The sequence below is a fragment of the Fistularia commersonii genome, chromosome 14 (assembly GCF_037954325.1).
Source record: "Fistularia commersonii isolate RoL2024-O1a breed Wild chromosome 14, RoL_Fcom_v1.0, whole genome shotgun sequence".
NCBI classification, from domain to species: Eukaryota; Metazoa; Chordata; class Actinopteri; order Syngnathiformes; family Fistulariidae; genus Fistularia; species Fistularia commersonii.
Genome location: NC_141297.1, coordinates 6,745,338 through 6,770,451, shown reverse-complemented (window position 1 = coordinate 6,770,451; position 25,114 = coordinate 6,745,338). Strand labels below are relative to the sequence as shown.

The 25,114-nt window shown below is 46.0% G+C and overlaps 1 protein-coding gene across 2 annotated transcripts in view; it reads left to right on the top strand.

The window, feature by feature from the left end:
* The window catches only part of magi3a (membrane associated guanylate kinase, WW and PDZ domain containing 3a), a 111,587-nt gene that overhangs the window by 57,525 nt on the left and 28,948 nt on the right, over positions 1 to 25,114 (top strand). For both annotated transcript variants that reach the window (XM_086158896.1, XM_086158897.1), the window contains exons 2-4: positions 13,277 to 13,393; positions 17,747 to 17,866; positions 23,757 to 23,963. In XM_086158896.1, coding sequence (XP_086015022.1) covers positions 13,277 to 13,393; positions 17,747 to 17,866; positions 23,757 to 23,963 — 444 coding nt within the window. The remainder of the gene's footprint in view (positions 1 to 13,276; positions 13,394 to 17,746; positions 17,867 to 23,756; positions 23,964 to 25,114) is intronic.

Genomic DNA, 25,114 nt, shown 5'->3' with positions numbered 1-25,114 from the left:
CCCCAGGCGGATCAGGGGAACCGAGCGGGCGACCTTTTCGTCGACGGGTTCGCCTCTCTAACCTTTAGGTCGCAGCGTGTGCGAGGGAAGGTCTGCCATCTTGGACAGCTCCCCCCCAACACACACACACACACACATACACACACACATACAAACCGTGTGTTAAAAACTAAAAAGATCAGATGCTGTTGGCGGGCTATTATCTGATATCCTAACGTTTTGAAGTCAAAAGAAAGTAAATCAGCTTGCGGCCGGCTTATCAAAACATTATTTAAATTAGCCCCCCCACCACCACCACCACCACTCGCACCCACCAAGTTGTGAGCGAACAACAGAAGAGGCTTTTATTTTGGAGATCAGATACTCTGTAAATTGTCTTGCACGGGGTGCAAACATGGACTCCGCTCCGCCATATTTAATGTCAGCAGGAGGGCTCAGAGAGACAGGTGGTCCGTCTGCTTCTGTTTTCACAACATGCTCCCCCTGGCAACCCCCCCCTTCAGCACACACACACACACACACACAAACAAACACACACACACTTTTTCACCCTCCATCAATGGTGCTGTGATGGAAAACCTCCACTTGCCTTGTGACCCGTCAGTTCCCTCCAGGTTTTTTCCAGATCGGTGATGCCACACACACACACACACACACACACACTCACACACACACAAACCTTTTGCTCAAACTGACGGCGGTCTCGGGTAAAGCGGATTACCGAGCGGAGCAATACGACCCCCCCCCCCCCCCCCCCCCCCCTCCAGCCACCCCTGCCCTGTCGTATCTCAGTTAATTAAATCCATCATTGTCTTGAACGGGTGACGTTTTCGCTCTCCGTGCTCCAGTCACAGGAACGTCCTGTCGGAGTTATTAAGCCCAATAAATTCTCATCACCTGGGGATTCGGTGCCCTTATCCTGCTCCGCTCATCCACATCTGTGTGTGTGTGTGTGTGTGTGTGTGTGTGTGTGTGTGTGTGTGTGTTTTTGTGCTTTAGGTGCTTTAGGTGCTTCACTCAAAGTGTCACCTTCACACTGCCGGTAAATGTTTGTTTTTCAAGTGTTTTCTCCGACTCAGTTTTGTTTCTTTTTCTGTTACCTGATCTTTATCGATCTTTTCATCTGAAGTGTAATAATTTGGTAATAGCGCTTTTAATTTCAAGCGCCGTGAAAGAATAAGTGGAAAACGATCGTAGGATGTCTACTACCAGGCTGGTTTTCCTTCGAAAACCCTGAAAATCAGTTTTACGCTCCTGGGAAAGCCAGGAACATAAGGTGGTCGTACTGTCCGATGTCAAGGAACGTCTGTTTGTAACAAGACTATGTTGGAAAGTTTAATTTAAGTGAATATCTAAACAAAAAACAAAATATGGTTGATGGTTAGCCGATTTAGCTAATGTTGCATAAACAAGCATCCATTCTGCCACCGTGTCCCGCAAAGAGAGCGCCACGTCTCTCACGGCAACGGAGCATTTGTCGCAAAATGCAAAATTTCAAAAATGCGTTTATTTGGTTTTAGAATATGCTAAAATAGCAGCAAAATGCTTAAGTTGCTCGTCAAGCCAACGGGTCATAGATTTGAAAGCTCATGTGGTCGAGGGCCAATCAGATCGAATCAGAAGTTGCGATTTTTGTCCGACAAATTTCCCGCTATCGTAATCGTCTCGTTACTTACGGCATCGTCATGGAAACCTGCAGTTCCATTGTTTGGACACTAAGCGTAATCTCTCGCCCTACGGGTCATGGCGTACCAATCCGAAAAGGTTATTATCTGAAAATAGGGATTTGGGGAAAATAATCTAAATCTCTGTTTCTTGTGTGTCCGCGTTGTCGGCCTGAGTTTTTCGCTTCGGTCTGCCTTCACGGGTCAACGCGATTGACCTTCCGCCGTGGCGACCCCCTTTGCTCCGGCGCCGGCGTGAATACCAATCCCTTCATGTCGGCTTCGTCACACGCGGAATAAATCAGTCCCGGGTGGAAAAGCTGCGGCGTCTCTGACACCGGGGTAATAAAAAAGACCAATGGATCGACGGGAAGAGGACGCGCCTCCATTAAATCACTCCTGACTGGATGGTTCCCCCCGAGCGCTGCTTCGGGATGACTCACCCGCTCGCCGCCGAGTGATGCTCTGTTTATTCCCACCTATTTATTCAAGATGATAATAAAGCGTCTCTGGGCTTCGTGACATTTGGTCGGGGAGCGAACGCATCTTATTATTGGCGGATGCTGGCCGAAACTGTTCCTTGCCCACCGCGGGAATAGGCCCTGCGTGTGTTATTACACATTTATTACTCTGTTTCTCAGTAATAAGCATTTTCGCAGCTAGTTTGGCAGCTACATTGTGTCCTAACTATGTTATCAGTCATTATAAATTGTTTAATTGATTCAAATAGTATTGATTGTGAACACCGTGTTAGCATCAATATGGTTTAAATGGTTCATTTTACTGCATGTCAATGGACTCGCTGATGCTAATGCTAAAAAAAGGAATAAAAGAGAACAGGCAACAGTTATTAAGCACTTATCGATGCTCTTTTCCACCTTTAATTAACATTTAAGCCCTTCATGGGGAGTGTTAACAAGGCGCGTTAGTGCTGCTAGCAAGGGGTCGTCGTAATTACCGTGTTATTACCGCTATGTCTCGTCAATAGGAAGTCGGGAAATTCACGTGACCTTTTTGTCGGTAAATGTTTCTGACCACACTCACTGTTTGCAGAGTTCCATCTCTGCAAGTGTGTTGCCTCTCGTCTGTCAGATCGACTTCAAACACACACACACACACACACACACACACACACACACACACACACAGTCAGCTCCCCATGCTGCGATCCTTCCTCGTGCTCAGCGGTGTTTATAGATCGGTTGTCGGCCGACTCTGTCGGACCTCATTTTTTTTTCCCCCCCTGCTCGGCACGAAACAGCGGCAAACACACAGATGCCCGTTTTGATCCGCTCCAGTTAACAACCCCCCACCCTCCGCCGTCCACCCGCCCGTCAATCCATCCGTCACCAGAAAAGCAAAGTGTATTTATTAAACATCACTAAAATCTGCCTGCGTGCGAGCGTGAGAATACAAACGTGGTCCAAATGACAGCCGGACGGGAGCGTTTCTGTTTTTAGCTTTTGCTCCTCCGATTCCCTTTGTATCCGAGGCCGTTTCATCCACGCCGAGCGACTGATGCCGCCATTCCTCTTCTCCTCTGGAAGTCCAGACCCCTTTTCCTCCTCCTCCTCTTCCTCTCCACCCTTCCCCGTGCCTCAGAAGACATCCAAATAAATCCCCGGCTAAATGTCAGCCTCCGGCCCTTAAAACGTACCCACCTCCGCGGCGGGGCATCCTCCGGCGCCTCCTCCCGTCATCCCGGCCAAAACCGCCGCCGCCGCCGCCATCTCCAAACAGCAGGTGGAGGACTCGTTTCCTGTCCGGTAGCCGTCGTCCTCCGGCGTGATGGATGGGTGTAATGTGGGAGAGTGGTTTCTCTTGCACGAGGTAGACCACAGGGATCTGCGTTTGTGTGTGTGTGTGTGTGTGTGTGTAACCGGACATTGTTGTCCTGCCCTCCCCCTCGGCTGGCTGATGGGCGGACGTAGAGTGAAGGACTTGTCAAGGACTTCGGTAGTGAGATGGATGAAATGTTGTTCGCAGATGCCGTGGCCGTTCAAGCGTTCAACACACACACACTTACATTTACGCGCACTTACATCCCTGCTGTGTGCAAAAAAAAAAAAAAAAAAAAATTAAGAGATTTGCATGATCATAATAACTCTAGAATCCGGAAGTGGTCAAAAAAATTAGGAACCCCAACCCTTTTGTTTTTTGTCTCTGCAGCTGGGTGCTGTCTGGAGGATCAGCAGACTCCCATGGAGTCTGAAAAAGCCAGAATGAATTTATCTGAGTGTCTGAAACCCAGTGTGTCTCCCCCCCCTGTGGTCCCACCCTGTTATTGAGATTTGTTCTAGTGTATTACATGGTAATAAACCAATCTTTGTGGTATTTGGCGTATTCTGCACGCCATGCCTCGGCAGAGGCTGACTGCTGAGTGTTTCGCTTTGGACCGCTGCCAATTCATTTTTATCTCGTTTTGTTTTCAGAAATTGCAAGTGAATTGGAAGCCCATCTGAAAATGACCTGCAAATGATCAAATTAAAGACTTTTGATCGTCAGGGAGTTTAATGGAATTTGGCAGGAAATATGATAATTTCCTAAAAAAATTGAGGAGCCCGGAAATGAAAAAGCAGTTACAAGGATAAGGGGTGGTTTCGATAACTTATTTAGTTTGTTTATTTTAATTGTCCCATCAAAATAAAGTATTAAAAGTGTGTTGGACATTATTTTCTTCCATGTTAAACCGGACAACAATAATATAGGAAAGTGGATCAATTTAAAATAAATCCCGGGCATCATGAAAATGGGGAAAATGTAGGAAATTAAGTAAAAAAAAAAACAAATAAAATTGAATTAAAATTATTTATTGTTGTTATTCTGTCACGAGGCGCTGGGGCGGACTCGAGCAGGGAACCACGCTTCGGGGCAGAGATGGGTTGAAAGCGCTTTTATTTGGTTGAAATGGCGGAACGGGTTGCAGACGGGACGGGTTGCAGACGGAACTGCAGAGGCTGGGCCTCACCAGTACGGTTTACAGACAGGACGAGTTGCAGACTGGACGGGATGCAGACTGGATGGGTGTGCAGACGGGACGGGATGCAGGGGCTCACCGGGACGGGTTGCCGACGGGGCTGGTTGCAGACTGGACGGGTTGCAGACGGGACGGGTATGCAGACGGGACGGGCATGCAGACGGGGACAGAGGTTACACCGGCCGACTTGGTCCGGTCGTAACGAGGGACGGGACAGAGGTTACACCTGGGGTCCGGTCTTAGCAAGGATGGGGTCCGGTCGTGGCAAGGGCTGGGGTCCTGGTCGTAGCAGGGCTCTGCGAGCCACAATGGCAGGAATGGGGTCCGGTCTTGGCGGGGGTGGGGTCCGGTCGTGGCAGGGGTGAGGTCCGGTTTGGCAGGGCTTCATAGTGGTCTGTGAGGACCACAATGGCAGGGATGGGGTCCGGTCGTGGCAGGGATGGGGTCCGGTCATGGCAGGGATGGGGTCCGGTCATGGCAGGGATGGGGTCCGGTCGTGGCAGGGATGGGGTCCGGTCGTGGCAAGGCTTCACAGTGGTCTGTGAGGGCCACAATGGCAGGGATGGGGTCCAGTCGTGGCAGGGATGGGGTCCGGTCGTGGCAGGGATGGGGTCCGGTCATGGCAGGGATGGGGTCCGGTCGTGGCAAGGCTTCACAGTGGTCTGTGAGGGCCACAATCCCCCGGCGCCAGGCAGAGCGTGCCGCTGCCCTTTGTAGGGATCTTGATTTGCGGCATCTGCTGCAGCTGGCGCCGATTACAATGGGGATCAGGTGTGAACCCTGACATATTCATTCATTGTGATTGATTAATTGTAATTGATTAATTTATGATTAATGTTTGACACAGGAAAAAAGTTTTGGTCGATGAAGGAGTCAGTGTTAAAGAGCTCAGACCTCGACAGATCAGTGGATGAGCGCAGAAAAACACACAGTTTTACAGAAAAGTGGAAATTCTGAAAAATGTGAAAGTATTGATCGACTTTGCAAACAAACCAACAGACCAGTGGAGGTCAAGTGAAGCTCAGTCCGTCCCACAAGAACTTTGTGGACCAGTGACGACTTGCAACGCCCCCTTGCTCCTGTTAGCAATCCAGCTAACGTTAGCGCCCATGTGTTAGCTCCAATATACTTAGCGTCCAGGTGCTAACGAAGGATGTGCTCTTGTTGTACGCAAACTCCTTCCAGCATAAAGTGCAGAGAACGGCATCTCGCCATGTGGAAGTCTCAGACGCCCCCTGCTCGTCACCACGGCGACAGATGTCAGCTCCCTGCAGAATCTCTTTATTTTCTCTTTTTCGCGCTGAAAACAGCGTGTGTGTGTGTGTGTGTGTGTGTGATGATAAAAGAAGGAGGGACAGAAGACAGTACAGAGGGAGTTTTTACTCCCCTCCGGCGGCAGGGGGGAGGGTGGTGATGGGGTGGGGGGGTCACACTGATGCATCGGGCGCCATATTGTCAGTGACAGCCCAAGTTATCGAGGCTAAGAATGTATCGCTTCAGTTGCTTGGCAGAACTGTAACCTGCGGCGCTGCGTTTGCCGCTCTGAGGAGAAATCAAAGGGCGGTGCGTTTTCAGTCGGATGCCCCCCCACGTTCCCCCCCCCCCCCCCCCCCTTTGCAAAACCAGCACATTTCTTATCACTGTCCCATTACTGTAGAAAATAAAATGTCCTCTTCAGTGTGACAAAAGTCTTGCTTCAGAATGTGATCATGCAGTTGAAGATGTGGTGTTAAGTGCTTTTCATCCCCCCCGCCCTCCTTCCTCCCCCCCTCCATCTCCCTCTGAAGGCGGGAAAAAAGAAAAAAAAAAAAAAAAACCCGCGCTGATTAATTTCTCCCCGTGTGGCATCTTCCGGGGGGACGACAATGGGATGGAAAGATCCCGCTCCGATGCGCCGACGTGACGGAGAAGATTGTTCCGCGCTTTGATCCGGGGTTTCTAATTCAATCTTTTTGGGAATCTGTGCCGACGTGCGTGAACGTATGCGCATGTGCGTGAGCATGCAAATGAGGGCTATTTATTGCCGTCACACACTCGCGGCGCTCGTGCACGGACGACGAGTGATCGACAGCCGTTGATGGCCTTGTTCTTCCCAAATTCCGTTCAGGTTTGCCGTCAAATCTCGCACCCGTCACTTTTCGGTTCCCCGTCCACCCGCCGCTCACACGTCGTAACCGTGCTTATAACCATCGTGCCGCTATCGTAACGTCGTGATGTTAAAAAAATCATTTTTAACGGGTTTTTTTTTTTCAATCGGGGTTTCTTATAAATTCACGTGATACCCGCCGCTTTGTAACAAAGAAATCATAAAACGGCTCCAAACGGTTTACAAGCAATTAAATGATTTAAATAAATCCAGAAAGGGGCCGTCAATAAAGATCGACGTAAAATAAAACGTTTAAAAACCCGTCGGCGAAACTCGATTAAAACCCCGGAACCGAATCACGACTCGACCTCCGATCGCCAGGAGGAGTTTATGGGGGATTTTTAAACGACGGAGGCGCCTCGCAGCTTTGGACCCGGCCTCCCATGCCTAGTTACGGTTGCTAATGCGGAGCTTGGCCGCCGGCCATTCGTCGGGTTGGCATCGTAAAAAAGGCCGGGCTGGATTTCATCCCTACAGCCGTACAAATTTATGTCGAACTCGTACGTGATTTCGGCCCCTCCGGGTTTGGAAAGAACAATCGCCAAAGAGAGGGGGATCCAGATCGGACCCCTGGGGGACGCCTGGGGAGAGACACTACGATTAAAAAAAACAAAGGAGGAGGAAAATGGGGGGGCATTCGAGTGGGAGAAGCCGCGAGGATGCTGAGGATGAAGGCTGAGGGCCGGGGGGACAATTAGGGGGAATTACAGGCTGGTGTCGGTGACCTTGACCACAGCGACCTCCAGTTGAACGCGAGGGGGTGGAGCCAGGATTGAGATTGAAGGGAGCTCCAGATCTTTTTTTTTTTTTTTCCCCCTAAAAGAAGAGACATTTTGAGCGATCGATCTAAAAAAAACGAAACCGCGGAACGTCAGAAGAGGGTTTTTTTTTTTTTTTTCTCCCCCTTTTTCCTCCGAGCGCCGTTTCAAACAGCAGCAGGCGTTTGATGACACCGAGAGCAGAAGGGAGCTTCTCCGTCTTTTATGTCGCATCCAGACGGCCTCCACAGAAGAGATAAGCCACGCCAACAATAAGGCTGAAGGAGAGGGGGGGTTCGCAGGCTGGCGGCCACGTGCACAGGCGTAGACACAGATAACCACCCTCTCCCGATTTTACCCCCCTCCCCTTCTCCAGAGCCCTGCTGCAGTGCGCCTCAACCCAGGCCACAGTTGTCCTCCCGTAATCATGCCCGGCGAGGGCGTTTGTACTGTACGAGGGAACCAATCAGATGCCGCGATGCCTGACCTTCGGTCGGATGCTCGGCCAAGGTCGGCGCCCGTCGCCCCCTTCAGGTCGGGCTGGCAAACCGCGCCAGCCCGTCGATGACAGGAAGTCGATCCGGTCGGTCATTTCCCCGGAGACCCCGATTTTGTAGAGTCAGAAAGCCGCCTCCTGAGATTCATGCCCCTGGACGCGCACACACACACACACACACACAATTTCAAGTAATCTATCCTCTTGTTCCTGAAAGATTTAATCTGGAAGGCGGTGTTCTCGGCCCAGTTGTGTCTGATGAGGAGAAGAGGGGGGAAAAAAGAAATTTGGGGAGGGATCATCATAAATCAGTCGCCTCCATCTGCACGCTGTGGATATTTGTGCGAAGCTTCATCATCAAACATCCCATAGTTGTTGACAGACAGATATTTTACACCCCGAGGAAATCAAGCATTTCCAGTGACTAAAGCAACATCTTAAGCTTTTGTTTATTTATTTTTCTCCTCCCTCTTTTGTTTTGTTCTGATGATCCGTGAGGCTCTTTTCGTTTTTATTTGATTTATTTATTTAGATTTATCTAATGCGCATGGATGCAGTTCGTGCCAGATACTGGGAGGCCTTCACCCCCACCCACCCGTATTAAAAACAAAAACACAGTGATGATTTCCAAATGACCTAAATCACAAGCCTGAAATTAGCATAAATATTTAAATAAAAGAATTCAAGAATTACAATTTGATAAATGTTTCATTTTCTAAAAATAAATACTTTTGGTAGCGCTAAGCTAGGCTAAATTAGCCATGCCGTCTAAGGACATATGTATTACTATTTATTTCATTTGGTGGTTTCTCAGAGCTGGTAAAGATACATGTTCTTTTTCTGTTTCCCACCTCCACTCTACGTGGCGCAGCTGAATGGCGGCCGAGTAGGATTTTTAATTTTCACACCGGTTTTTAGCTTCTCTGACACGGACCAGTTTCCATGGACACAGTTTCCGTGTCTATATACAACCGTTGTGTTTTCTCTCGGCTGTAGCGCCGCTGTTTCTTGGATACAAGCAAGGTGGAGGTCAGGACTCCTACGTTCTACAGCGTCTGCTTTGGCCCAGCCGGAAGCTCCGGCTCCTCCTCTTTCAATTACGAAGTGTCTAATGGCAAGACACTGAAGGCCCAGTTATGCCGAAGGTCAGGTCAGGAGGTGGTGGCGTCCGAGGGTTACACTCTAGGCTTCTGGGTTGAAGAAACATAGACATTTTAGAGGAAGATCCTCTTAACTTTAGATTCCCAATCCTTGACATATAAGCTTCTCAATCCTTGGTACTGTTAACTTCCCGATCTTTAATGTTAGCTGTCTAATCCTTGATAATGTTAGCTTCCCAGCCTTTAACAATATTGGCTTCCCAGTCCTTGACGACGTTAGCTTCTTAATCTTTGACAGTGTTCGCTTTCCAATTCTATATAATGTTAACTTCCCAATCTTTAATGCTGGCTTCCTAATCCTTGACAATGTTAGCTACCCAACCTTTAACAATATTGGCTTCCCAGTCCTTGATGATGTTAGCTTCCCAATGTTTGACAGTGCTAGCTTCCCAATCTTTGACAACATTAGCTTCCCAACCTTTAACAATATTGGCTTCCCAGTCCTTGACGACGTTAGCTTCCCAATCTTTGACAGTGTTAGCGTTCCAATTCTATATAATGTTAACGTCCCAATCTTTGATGCTAGCTTCCTAATCCTTGACAATGTTAGCTTCCCAACCTTTAACAATATTGGTTTCCCAGTCCTTGATGATGTTAGCCTCCCAATCTTTGATAGTGTTAGCTTCCCAATCTTTGATAGCATTAGCTTCCCAATACTTGATAATGTTAACTTCACATCAGTATTGTCAAAAACTTTGTTGTGCTGCCATGAGTTTCCATAGTAAGCTAACAAGGTGGTGATGAGCAGAGGGGAGCTCTGCTGTCAGACAGCGACCTCATTAGACGTCCTCTCTCATTCAGGTAAAACATTGTTTTATTTTGTTGCTCAAGTTTTCTTACTGCCACGTCACTACAAATGAATTTTTCAGCGTCTCCATCAGGTACACCTAAGACTGGCTCGTCTGCAGAGACATTTTTTCACCTCCATATTTATATACTCTTTTGCTCTTGGAATATAGTTTAAATGCAATAATGTTGGCATGCGGGCTGCTAATTTATTATTTTATTTTGAACAAAAAAAACAAAAAAGTATCAAATATCAACAAATATCCTACATCCATTGTGTTTCGGCTCTTACCTGCAAAATCAAGACATTAATAATGAAAAAAAAACCTTGAGGGCTGGACAGCATCAGTTGTGCAACTTTGCAATGCATTATGGGACGTCTGCCACGTGCAAATTTCCATCACTCTTCTTTTCTGTGAAGTAAGTGAGTTTATATCACAAACGAGGTGGGGAAAATAGAAACATTTTGATCCCACATACGCACACTCACGCACGAATGTGTCGATTCATCTAAATACATAAACAAACACACGATGGCAGCGGATCTGGAAAAAAACAGAAAACCCACGGTTTGCGATGCAGGAGTAAAAGAAAAGGTTAAGTGGACAAACTATAGAACGGAGGGGTGGAAGGGGCGGAAAGGCTGATAGATATTCTGAAAGTGTTCTCAAACAGAGGTGTGAGGAGCCCTGTGGGGACCTGCCAGGCCAGATAAATCTCCACTGCGAGGGAGGCCGGAAGAGGAGGAGGCGAAGATAGAGGTGGAGAAGAAGGCAGGAAAGAGCAGGCAGGGAAGGAGGTAGAGAAGGGGCTGCGATGCAGGCCAAGTATTTTGTGTTATCTCCACCCCTCCCGGCAAACGTCCCTCCGTCGCTCCCATCCCTCTGTTTTTATCGACCCTCTACCCTTGAAACCCCCCCTCCACCCTCCCAATCCCCGAATTCCAATGTCCCGATGCCGGGGCACAAAGGCGTCCATTGTGTCCCGCACGCCGCCAACAAACGGTCCAGTGATGGCGCTGCCTTGTAACCTAGCGAGAAGCCCCCCCCCCCCCCTCCATCGACGGAGATATGATGTAGCGCGCTAACGCGAGCTGACAGGCGGGGCCACAAAGACAACCCTGTTGTAAAGCCCTTGAGTGGGAGTTTGCTTTGGGCTGGGATGGAGTGAGGCGGGGAGGTGAGGCAGGGTGATTTGCAAGTGTTTGTGCGGCTATGAGACAGAGTGAGACGTGAGGGAGCGAAGGGAGGGGGTGATTTTTATCACCACCGTGGGGTATCGACCCCTTTCAGGAATCCCGCGGCACCAATTAGTAAAACTTTCATTGTTCATCAGCTGATCTCAACGCGGCGCCTGGAAAGGAATGCGGAGTGTCATTCCCAGGCGGGGGGGAAACTACCCCCTACACACACACACACACACACACACACACCTCTACATGGGAATGAACCCAAACTAACAGAGGGAGGTAGGGACACTACATTGATGGGGATGGAGTTTGGGGGGGTTCATGTCTCATAGCTTCTGGGAACATGGACCACAAGTTCACCGCTTCCCCCGCGCTTTTGTTTCCTTGACCTAAATTCCTTACATTCATCTCTCCAGTGAGGAAAAAAAAAAAGGAAAAATGAAAAACGCCACACCGTTACATAATCGGGAACCGCACCCCTCCTCCCTGGGGCCCCCGGCCATTCTAAGTATTTACATTTTCAGGAAAGGGCTTTCAGGAAAAACCTTCATAATAATTGTCATTAATTGTGCTCTTTTGTTGTATTAATCAGCTGCTGATAATTAAGTATTGATTAAGTATTACCCTCCCCAAATACTGCATTACTGCAGTATCTGTGTGTACTCGCAGATGGAAGCTGGTACTCAAGGGAGCTGATGGTTTCTGAGCATCGAACTGATTCTTTAGCAACTTCGATGCAGATTCCTCATCAATTTTTGTGTCAAGAACATTGTCCATCGATTATCTCTCTCTCCACACTTACACACATACACACACACATACAAAACGCCATCGCTGAACGTTAAGTGTGTCCGATGGGCTTCCATGGCCTTGCAAGACGATCGGTCAGATACGGAGGCGAATCTTAATCTTAATCCGACATGAGTTGGACGGAACCCAACCCTCTGGTTTGAGGGAACTGGTTTTGCGTTTTAAGAAGCGGAGAAGCTACATTTAGAGAAAAGTTCCACGCGTCCAACTCAAATCGAACTTATCTCGTCGTTGGAGATCAGCGGAGTGAAATAGAAAGCGGACGCCAGGGCAAAAAAAGAAAAGAAAAAAAAAAAAACTTCACACATGGAATATTCATCCTCAGATTAGCCGACAGCAGAAGTTCTCTCACAAAGGGGGGCTCGAATTAAGGATCTCCTGGCGGAGGGGTTTTAATCTGCCGCTGACGGACCTTCCCCCTCAGCAGATAACTGCTTAACGCTGATCCCGTTCCCAGGCAGGATGACATTAATCGCGGCTCCTGCCCCGCTCTGGGTTTCCTTTCCCGTGCCTTTTGGGGCGATTGAGCGTTGCAGAGTTTATAAGGACGTTTCTGGAACCCTCTCCCTGGATGGCGTTGACTGAGACGAGGTTTCGATGAGATGTTTCGCCCGATTTCATTGCCCGAAGATTCACAGTTGGGCCAAGTCAGCTCCAGTCACAAGTACTTTTGGCACGTTGGCCGTTGTTAGTCAACACCCAAAGCTGTTCAAGTTTCAGGGCGATCAATTTTAGTGTTTCGCTGACGACCGACACGACCTCAAACATGTCGTCAACTCCGGTCGACTGTCTCATAGACAGATTGTGATGCGTTCAGGTGTCTCCACTTGGTTCGACCAATCAGGTCATCCGAGATCCCCTGTCAGCCGTTAAAAGCCCGGTCTTTCGGTCCTTGGAAAAGACAATCCAAGTCCGCGGTAACCATGGTGACAGTTGGGTATTGTGTCCTCAGCTCGTCGCGTGATCTCGTCGAAGCACCCGCTAATGCTTGAAGATGTCACTCCACTCCGGTGGAACATCTTCGTATCCGGTTGCCATGACGATGTCATTGTGTTTGGGGGTTTGAATGGAAAAAGCGATGGAAATTTTCCCAGAACTTTTTGAGCGGTTATTTTCAGAAAGGGCGTCGAGCTTCCAGTGAGGGGCGGAAATCGATGCGACCGATTCGGTCCAGACGACCTGAAACCGGAGACTATTGACAAATCGAAACCTGTTCAGGCCGAAACAGGAAGTGATCCGGACTGCGATTGGACGGTAACCCTCTGTTTCTCCCCCCGGCTCCTCCTGCAGGTAAAGTGCTGAACACAGATCTGCGTCACTACCTCAGCCTGCAGTTCCAGAAGGGCTCTCTGGACCATAAACTCCAGCAGGTGATCCGGGACAACCTCTACCTGCGCACCATCCCGTGTGAGTAGCTTCCAGACAACACCGCCTTCTCTCTTGACTCTCTTGAAATAAAGTCGTCCTTCTGGAGGCGGTTCTCCGCTTCTCCGCATCTGGAGAACTTGGACACGCAGGGGGGAGGTGCTCCTCAGTACTTTGGAGGAGGGAATGAAACGCTCTGTCGGTTTTAATGTTTAGATTTAGAAAGAAAACAGATGCGAGGCAGGATATTTGAAGTGGTACATTCAGGGTAAATTGCTTTTATTGCCTTTTTTTTTCCTCACAATTAACCCCCCTCCTCGCCCGCGGACGAAAAGCCTCTCCTCTCCGGCGCTCCTTTTGGAAGGTCACGAGTTTAAAAGGTTCACCCAGAGGACGCCGAACGCGCACTGTATGGCGGTTATCTTAAAGAAAAGCAGGGCATTATGGGAAAATAAATCATAAAACCCTTTATATCCGTTTTGTTGCAACTGCAGTATCAGTACATTTTATTTATGTGTGTGCAGAAACTGGGTTTTTAAGAGGATATCAGTATTTGCAGTTATAATAGTATTGTAGCGAGCCACGAATGTTGGGGTTTATGTTGATGCTTGTTTTCTGTGTGATTTTGGGGTTGCTGGAAGTGACGCGGGTTTGGTTTGGGCTCCAATGAATTCTGTTTTTATTGTTTTTTTTTCACCTAGAATTGAGTGGGAACAGCTGGTTATAATGTGGGCACAGCTATTGCTATTAAACAGATGTTTTACCGTCACACAGGTGTTTCTCTGACTAAAAACACTACATTATTTATGATAATAATGATAATATTTTACAATTTATCACTGGAAAATGTGTCCTTTTAGCCTGTGGGTTAAACTACAACTATATATTTTAACATATGAAAAATCACGCAGTACAAACATCTGATTTGGTACTCCAAAAAGTAGTACTCTTGAGTACATCTCAACTTCCCACAGAAGTTTTTCGGACAAGTTTTAGATTTTTGGATAATCTACTTTTGTGGAAAGGAACGGCTGACCAATGAAAAGCTTTGTTGGTCCCACGACCGGCAAATTCAATTGTCACAGCAGCATTACAGTGTATAAAAGACTGCAAACAGTAATAATAGAAGAATATGCAAATAAGGATATGGACACAAAATGAACAAAGACTTTGCGCAATATATAGAATAAACTGTAATGTATAAAAAGTGTTGTGCTGGGAATGAATGAATTCATATAGAATAGCGTTTTACACGAGATTGCGTTCACACACGCACACACACATACACACACGCACACACTAATGGTGGTGCACATATATTAACTGAAAAGGAGTGTTATTGAGTAAAATTTGGCCATATGGATAAAAGCGCAGGTCATTTTTATCCAGGAAGGGGAAGAAAACTGTCATGAATAGTCTATCCCATAATACCCACGCCACTGTATGATTGTATTTGATATAAATTGAGATATCTCACAAGTGTTACTGATGACTCATTTCAGTCCAAATTCCAAAGTTACACTCTTTGGACTTATATTTGGATTATATCTGATATAAATTGAGATATCTCATCGGTGTTACAGATGACTAATTTCAGTCCAAATTCCAAAGTCACACTCTTTATTATCTGACGTCAGCGTCTCACCACGTGTCCCACCTCACACCGCCAACGGGTTGTCACGGCGCCCGCAGACCCGGAGATCCACGGCGGCCTGTCGCCGGCGCTCATTAGCGCGGCTCGGATTCCACCTCTGCAGGAGCGGAGTGTGACTTTCCTCCCTTCCCTCCAGACACAAGGGGGGGGGGCTCCATTAAGGAGCCTCGCTCCTCGGCGAGGAAAGAGTCGACAGGAGCCGCAAGACACCAACATGGACACCCGACTTCCTTCATGCCTTCGCCATTACTTATCAATCACAACCAGGCGCCTGTCATTGGAGGATAAAAGTGAAGAAAAGTGATGCTAATGCAAACACAGGAGGTCCCCGACTCATGTCGGATTTCCGTTCTTAGAGCGCAACGACTGAAAGAAAAACGAAAACCAAAGTGTAACGGAGGAACGTGAACGAATCCGTCCTCCTCGTATGGCGCCACGTCACCATCCAGCTCGCCGTCTCGTTGCCACGTTGTTTTAAGGTCACAAAGGCAGTGCGTCGGAATCACGGAACAAGGCTGTCTTAATAAATTTATAGGAGATGGGGACAAAGCAGGAAAACGCCATAATCCGAGGACGTCCCGTCGTGTTAATTCTGTAAGAGACAATAGTCGAGCGGAGTCCCCGTCCAATCCCTCAAAAAAAAAACAAGATCCTTGCACAAATAATGACATAAAGGATGGACTTCTTAAAGCGGCCCATCTGAGAAATAAAGTCCTGTAAATCGGGAAAGTAAATAAAGTTCTTACAAAAAAAAAAGAAACAACAACAGCAGCAGTTGAAGGGTATTTCCTGAAAGCGTTGTCTCTCATTTAACGACCTCTAAGTCGAAATAGAAAAAGCAGTTTTAATTAAGGCAGGGACCTGATTCAGAGTGGCAATGAATTATATTCGCACAGTAATTATCCAGGGGAAAACAAGTTTTATTTTATTTATTTTTTTATTTAACTAATTCGCCATCTGCTTTTTGTTCTCTGCGAATTCAGCCGACGGTTTCCGGGGGGGAAGTTACCGAGGGAAGCGAGCCGTCCCCGGGATCCCTGCGAGGCGTCTCCCCTTCCGAATCAGCAATAAATCATCTGAAGAATTAGAAAAATAGGGAAATACCGAAAATTAATTAATATATGTGCGATGAATTCCTGTCAATCATGGATATAGTCCCATGGATTCAGCTGTGAATTCAAATTCTATGAATCTGCAAACAAAACAATTAACATTGCATGCATCGTTTCGTTTCCGACTTCCCGTTGCCCGAGCATGTCACCTGATCGTCCAAGTATGGCCGTTATTCCGCCGTTGAGCTGTTTTTTTTTTTTTCTTTTTTTGTCTTGTTTATTTTGGTTTGTTCGCTTTTCATTAGCGTCGCCTCGGCACTCCCCCGCCGTCTGCTTTCCCCTTCGTTTCATCTCTTCAAAGAGGAGCTTGTGAGGAAACACATGCAAGGAGTGAAGAAATCGCCCATCCTGCTCCTCCTCTACCTCCTCCTCCACTTCCCGTCTTCTTTTGTCCTTCGCCGAAAAAGTTCCCCCCGTCCTTCGATGGGCTCCTCGGAGCCCCGGTTTAGAGTGATTCATTCTGGATTTCGATGCTAATATTGGTATATTTGTGCAAAATTATGGAGTAATATTGAAATACAGGCAGATGCTCTGCATGCTCTCCATGCCTGGGTTCTCTCTGGGTTCTCCACAGCTCTCAAAACAGTCAGCAGGTCCATTCAAGAATTGGTAGGTGTGTATGAGAGGTTGAATTTTAGATTTCTGGATATGTGGCCAAGTCAAGGTTGATCTAGGTTGGCAGGTCCCCAGCCGGGATCGGTTCCAGGAATCGATGCACCGCTTTTTCCTCTCCTCTTTTTTTTCCCCCCCATGGCGTTATATCGTTACGGCGACATGGCGATGAGATCTCCAGGCTGATGTGAGAGTGGAGGAATTACTCGTGATGACATCACGTTCTCGAACCACAGCGTGAGAATTAATGTCGCAGGTCGAGTTGTTGAACTCCGTGGTTGATGGTTAGAGGAAGAAAGTAAATCAAATAATGTCAATAAAAGGGGTCTAAGTGATGAAAAGCTTCAATTTTGAAATTAAGTGAGACGGTTTAATTCTGCTTTTATTTAAACACGCTATTATGAATGCCTCTTCGATAATAACGATATAGCCACAATAATGAAGAATCAAACCCTCTTTGAATAAATAATGAAACTCTTTGCTTCTGATGTAAAATAGAACTTAACAGTTTGAAATGAATTAAATGTTGAGACTATAAAAATATGAAGGGGTTTTAAATATATTATATTTAATTGCAAAACGATAAATGAATTTTTTTTTCTTTTATTATGATCATTATTTTTTATTATTATGCGTTTTTTTCATTAATTTTGAATATTTTAATATTTGATAATATTTTTATTTTTTTAAAAGGCGCATCGACCAATCATGGTCTGTCTTCCCACGCACTTCCTGCTGTGTCCACCTGGGGGAGCTCAGTCACGGGCGCGGCTTTAGGGGTCCTCGCTCTGTTGACTATTCATGATGCAGCTTCACACTCGAGTCCCCCATCTCCGGAGGGGCCACACATCCCCAGGGGGCATGTTGGCTGCAGTGTCAAACCCAACACACACACACACACACACACACACACACACACACACACACACACACACACACACCGCCGCGTAGCACGTTCCACTTGCCTGGATGTGTTTGCTGCTGCTGCTGCGTCTGAAAGTGTGCCACTGTCGGCAGGTACCACCCGGCAGCCCAGGGAGGGGGAGGTTCCCGGAGTCGACTACAATTTCATCAGCGTGGCGGAGTTTCGTGACCTGGATGAAAGTGGACTCCTGCTGGAGAGCGGCACCTACGACGGTATTAACCCAACACCCTTTTTAAATTGCTTTTCTTGGATGACGATCCTCTGTGCTATGTTAAACAAAGCGAAACACATAAATGAAAGAAAGAGTTTTAGATAAGGGATCTGATAACTGGAACTAAGTAATTCACTTCACTGGAGCTGTTGTCCTCAAAAAAGTACTTCCTGAGTAGCGGGGTCGGGGGTTATTATAGTTTGGTTTTCAACAAGCTACAACAAACTACAAATGCTATTCATCTTTTAAAAATGTTATATCCCATATATGTCGAGATTTTTGGTGGATCTTTAGAGTCCAGTTGGATGAAATGGCCATTGTCCTCGTATGAGGACGGATGAGGAAGCGCACTTAAAGCTAATCGTCACAACCGCACGTGGGCTTAGTGTGCCCTGGTGAGGCGTCTATTGGCTGAGACGACCCCCGCCCTCATTAGCATCTCCACCGATTAGCTCCCGCTCGCCCAAAGGGTCATCGAACACAGGACCTTTGACCTCCGAGTTCCGAGATACCAAGTGTTTGATGAAAACCTGTGGAGACATTTACCAGAGCAATGATTTATGTAATTAGTCGTTAGCCGGGCTTCTGTGTTTTGTTATTCCTCAGATAAACCAGTGAAATTGAAGCTGGCCAGCTTCAGCATGCTGTCCCAACTGCTAGCTAGCAGGACAATGATCTATCGCGGTGGCTAATCTTTAGCATAAGAAGATGCGGTCTTTCTCTCTCTGTTATTCATAAAATCTCTATTTGTGAGTATAATAGTCAAGTGGACCAATCATTTGAATCAGAATCCGGTTGATGGCACACGGAAACGGCGTCACATACCGCGTGTGTGTGTGTGTGTGTGTGTGTGTGTGTGTGTGTGTGTGTGTGTGTGTGTGTGTGTGTGTGTGTGTGTGTGTGTGTGAACTGGTATGTGTCCAGTATTTTTCTCCACCCGCCAATCATTGAAAACGGAGTTTGAATCATTTATGATGAAGACGGCAAACGATCGGCAGCATACCGGATGGATTCTTTCTTTTAGTCAGCGGAAGAAGAAGTGGCCTGCAGCTTCTGGCTGTCAGGAATGCAGAATTTTAAATCTGAAACCAGGGAGTTGGAAAGAAACATTGTTCATTATTAGCAACTGGTGCGTTGGCAGGAAAATCATTTGTGATATTTCAAGCCCTTTAAAAGTAAAAGGGCTAGAAACATCAGAAATAATTTTCTTTATAAGTAAAAGGGCATACTTTTTTTTTTTTTAAATCTTTTGGTTGAACTTTTCTTCTTTTCCTTTCGGCTTTTCTGTGCTGTGTTTCTGTGTCCCTCTGACTTATTCCTGATCCTGTCCATTTGATATAACTAGTGTACTAGCAAGATATAATTCCTTCAACTTACAACTATTTGTAATAATAATAATTATAGCAACAATTCAAAATAAGATAAATTAACACAATTTTAATAAAAAAAACACTCAAATCCTATTTTGTTGTAATGACATTTCAGATATGTTAATTTAATTTGCAAAACCTCCACCCCCACACCGAGGGTTCATCCTGTTTGGAAAATGCAACAGATGTTTAGGTAGTGAATACAATAAATAAAAAATGATGACAATAATAATAATAATAGCAAAAAAGCAATTGCAAAAATTCCACAAAATTCATCGAGGGACCGACAATGGAACCTTATTTTTCATTTAAGTTCTATATTTTTGTGTTTTTTTGTAATTTTTGTTTATCTATTCATTTATTTGGTTTAAATTCGTTGTTAGATCCGACATTTGATGTTTGGAGTCTAAATGTCTGAATGAAGTTCCTCCCAGGATAAGGGACAGAGTCTTCAACCTTTTTAATGTTATTTCAAACGTTTGACAGCACGAGCGGTGTGAAGTAGCATGCACACACACACACACACACACACACACACACACACACACAGGGGAGAGCGGCCCGTGAACGGTGTGGGTGCTGCCAAGCGGCGCCTGAGCTCCATGCCAAGGATGTAGCACAAGATGGGCCCTGGCGGGCGCCGCTGAAAAGCATGAGGTCCCGCCCTCTGTGATGAACAACGGGCTGTGATTGGCCGGCTGGGGTGTGACAGGGCCTGCAAAGGGTAATTAAGAACCCTTGATATGGCGTGTGAGTGTGTATTACATATACCTTAATTTCCGGACTATAAGACGCTACTTTTTCCACATGGTTTAACACTGTAGCTTAAAAAACGATTTCGCTTATTTATGGATTTTTTTGGGGTGCTGATGAACTTCCCGCCGCCAAAACATTTAGCCGGACTGATGATATTATCATGAAATTTTGAGGCCGTTCAATTCCGGCTCTGAAGAAGACCAATTTAATGGTTTTAGTGCGCAGGAGGAAGACGAAGATAGCGATCAGCTGGAGTAGGAGGAAGCGGGGATAGAAAATGGATTGATGGATGGACTTTTCCTTGTAATTTTTTTCATCTTGCATGTTACGGGCTCTGATCAAAAGAAAGCATCGGTATGTATTTAATTAAAACTAAAAAAAAATGTTTCTGCGTAAATATCTCATAATACAACATGGATGTCTGCGGATTATAGCCTAATGCTGCCTATATATGTACACATACATTATTTTAATTATTTTTGTTTATTTTTATATTCAAGTACGCTTAATAGTCCAGAAATTACGTTATTTTTACATGGCATTGGTTTGTGCCCCCTGAGGCTGAAACGCATTTACTAACATCTTATATATATTTATATATTGCATTCATTGAGCCTATTCATATATATATTACATGTTTACATATTTCCTGGATGACAGATTCCTCTGGTTTAAACAGTAGTGGTGCGTTGTTATTATTTTCTTATTTTCTTATTATTGTTATTGTTATTATTATTACTATTATTATTAAACCATGCATATTTTTAAAATTCAGATTTTAAATTTGATTTATTTAAGATTATTTTATATGAACATGTCATTACAGTGTAATCACAAGTACTGTAGCTGTGGAAAGTGCAGAGGGGGGGAAATAATTGCTGTAATGTCTGACACTGTTAGCGGGAAGAAAAAAAAAGTTAGTCTTTGCCTCTTTAATAATTTCACATATTTTTCCTTCCTTTGAAACTTTCCACTTAAATTTTTTTTTTTTTTTACATCTTTTTTCATTCGTCCACTACTTTCAATTCCTTCAGCTGGGAGGATTTTCCTCTTTATGCTCGGTGACTGCTTAAAAAAAGCAAGTTTTAAAAAAATTATTAAAAATTAAATTAATTTTTTTTTTCTTGGAAATCACACAAAATAATTCTGCCATCATCTATTTTACTATTTTATTTAATTTTCAGAATTAATTTACTGTCTTTTCAATTCCTCTCCTGTCTTGACGTGGCGGGGCAGGGCAGACGAAACGCCAACCGCAGCTGCTTTAGATTCTCAGAAACCGGCGATTGAGACGCACTGGCAGCTGCTTGCAAGGAAACACACACCATGGCATCTGCACACACACACACACAGACACACACACAGGGCATCTGCAGTGTTTCAGCCAGGCGTTTTTAGGACAACACATATTGTTTTTGTTTTGCTTTTTTCTTCATCTGGCAGGAAGTAGGATTCACAGAAAGGTTCCCCCTCGAACCGGTCAAGACTCAGTGGCAGTGAATGTACCGCTGTGATTAAGCAGGATATATATATATATAGAGAGAGAGAGAGAAAGAGAGAGAGAGTGTGAGAAAGGGAGAACTCTGACATAGTACAGATGTCAGGGTTCTTTCCCCGCTGGCTGTGGTTCTTCATGGCTGCTTCAGCCGCAGATTCTTTGGGCTGAAGGGATCTCTCTCTCGCTTCCGCCCAAGTGAACCTGCAGATGAGACTCCTCGCGTCCTGACTCATCTGATGCCGCGGGAACGGGGAGGATGCTTTTTCCCTCCGCCTCGGCGCCTTCATCCTGTCTCTCTTTCGAACAAGAAGAAGACAGAATCTTGTTTTCCCCTCTCCGGCTTTCCTTTGTGAATCAGCCAGCGAGTTAGCAGCAGATGCTAAGAGTGAGAAGCCAAAGTTCCCTTTGACTTCTTCTCTCTTTCTTTTTCTTTCTTCCTTTCTTTCTTTCTTCTTCGAATGAAAGATCTGCTACTGGAAGGACTCATTGACAACCTACTTGTTTTTTCTTCTTTTGTCGAATGATCGCTCTGTATTTTCAAACAAATCAAAAAAAAAATCTAACAAGATAGAAATTGTTGCCGCTCCGCCGCCGTCCACTGGCTAGCTTAGCATAGGAAATACTCAATAGATCCCCCCATATTCGCCCACTTTTAATACCAGGAACCAAGAAGTGACCCAATATTGCAGAATGCATGAAGCTTCAGATTAAATAGACTACCATTAATGGTGCTAAGCTAACTAGCTGGAGGAAAAATGGTGACCGAGGCCCCTCCTGACCGACACCAGATGTTCCTCCTCAGCTTTTTGCCGTGACGGCATGACGGCGGGCTCCTTAAATGGCAGCGACGGGTTCTGTCTGCGATTCCTCCTCGCCAGCGATAGCGTTCTCACTTGTGTTGTCAACATGACCAGGGTTTTTGTTTTGCTGCTTGTTTCATACACAACACACCGCCACACTGTGCAGACACACACATCACCAACACACATGGATTTCAGAAAACCAAGAGTGTGTGTTTGCATTTGTGTTTATGTGTGTCCGGTCTGTTAAGCCTAACACACACACACACACACACATACACACATACACACACACACAAAGACACACAGACCCTCTGGGGTGGAGGGACTCAAGCCGTGAGATTTTTGCAGGTTTTATGGTGACAGTGTGGGGAGAGATGGAGTAAAAGATGTGAATGGGATCCGAATGCGTCGTGAATGGTGTTATTGATTTATTTTATCTTTTGTCCATGTCCCTTATGGGACATGGAGGAAAAATTAATTTCAAATGGTCCAAAAAAAAAAACAAACTTTTTTTTTAACCTTCAAAATTTTCCCTTGTTCCCTAAGGGCCTCCATACTATTATAGCCACTTTTATTGAATTTTTTAAGTCTGTATTTTTTGTAAATGTATGTACCCTTTCTAGTAAGGCGCCATAAATAAAATGTATTTTAATTTTCATTATTCTTCCAGGTTAAGCCCTGCCTCTCACCCCATCCCAACCCCAGACAATGAATATAATAATGTTCCTAAACGGAGAGTTGTGATGGCGAGTACCTTTGCTTTTCTTTGCTTCCAAGAGGTTTGGCACTGTCTGATATGATGTGTAGCTTGTGAACCGACACCCCCGACAACCCCGACAACCCCACCGCCCCCTTCTGTGCGCTTCGCTCCCCGGATACAGAAATTGAGCTGATACGGTCTCTTTTCCTTTATCTTGTATCGACAAAGAGGCTTTTATGGTTGATTATTTCCTCTTTTTTTTTTTATTGAGTACTTATCTCTCTCCGTTTAATCTGCTTCGCCCCCGATGCGTGTGTGTGTGTGTGTGCGGGGGGGGGGTTAAAAATAAAAAAATATAATCCTCGTGTTCGTCGCTGGCATCACCTTGCTCCCTTTTTGTCAGGAGGATCATCGGACGCGTTAGAACGCAGTAAGTCCACTGTTAGACTCCAATAAGGATACCTGATTTTTTTTTTTAATCCCAGGGAATAAATAATCCAAGAATGCTAATTATTTGTAATTATTGTTATTATATATAATTATAATTATAATTATAATTATAATTATATGTAATTATTTGCTAATTACACCAGCCACAACCATGTTGGCTGCATCTATTAGCAGCCGGAAGAGAACAGAAAAATGATCATCAGATTTAAAAACTCACATGATCAGATAGGCTAATAAGTTTTATATTGCTCGCTAATTGATCAATATATATATATATATATATATATATTTTTTTTTTTTTTTTTTTTTTTAAGGTAACTACTACGGGACCCCCAAGCCCCCCGCCGAGCCCAGCCCTGTGCAGCCAGACCTGGTGGACCAGGTTCTGTTCGACGAGGAGTTCGACACCGAGGTGCAGCGCAAGCGCACAACGTCCGTCAGCAAGATGGACAGGAAGGACAGCGCCGCCCCGGAGGAGGAAGAAGAGGAGGAACGCCCTCCGCTGGCCAATGGCCTCGCTGGTGAGACCCCTTCCTCGCTCAAATGCTACTTATTTTTAGCTTCCTAGCCCATTCCTCGCTACCGCCTCCTTACTGGTTCTCACACCCCTCCGCCTTTTTAAAGACTCCCAAGCGGCACATCGTCAAAATTCCTTTTACTTGTCCTCCATTTCTTCCGTTTTTAGAGCGGGAGGGTTTCCGTGTCACCGCCGTAACCTCCACGGAGGTCGTGGTAAACCGGACTTCCTGTCCGCCAGCAGGGGGCGCTGCTGCTCGGGTGCACGCATGCATGCAAAAATAAATAAACGATTGTGATAAATGACTGGCGCGGATATTCGTCGACGAAAACGTCGCGTCCTGCATGTCAAGATAGCGTCTCTTGGCAACGCCGTGCCAACCCCCCCCACACACACAAACACACACAAACACACACACATACACTCGCAGATAACCCCTGAATACAATGGCTGATTTATTCGTCTATGCAAGCGTACACAGGCGATACCAGGGGCCACAAGACTAATAGCTGGTCGTTTTACATCACAAGAACGAGCGTCGCCGGGGATGTGTCCTCCCCCAGTGTGGGGAAGGAGGTTTGGTGGGGGGGGATAATCGAAGGTCGCGTGGAGTCCAGCCAAGAAAGAAAGAAACTAATTGCAGACGGACGTCGCTCCTAATCCTTTCATTCGCGAGACGTCTCGTCGCTTATTACGCCCTGTCAGTCGGATGGAATGGATTGGATTGTTGGGTGGAGGTTTAGCGGGAGACGTTATCCGGCGTCAAAGGTGGATAAATAATAAAATCGTCGAGCGGGTGAATTGTCGAGCCCCCCCCCCTTTTTTTTTTTTTTTTTTGAACCCGGGCCCCCCTCCCCTGTTCTGGTCCTCAGGCAGGTCGATATGCGTGTCGCCGCGCCAGCTTCGTATGTCCGGGAGCCTTCTCTCTGTTCCCTGGCGAGAAAGAGAAAGGGAATGGAGAGAGAGGAAAAAAAGAAAGGGAATAAAGAGGAGAACAAAAAACCTTTTGACTCCCTCGGGGTCGACAGCTGTCACTCTTCATCGCTGCCGTTCAATTAACCCAAACCAACGAACTGAGCATCCGACGACAGGATGAAGCCGGGTCACACTCCGCCTCAGTTAAACCTGCACACACACACACACACACACACACAC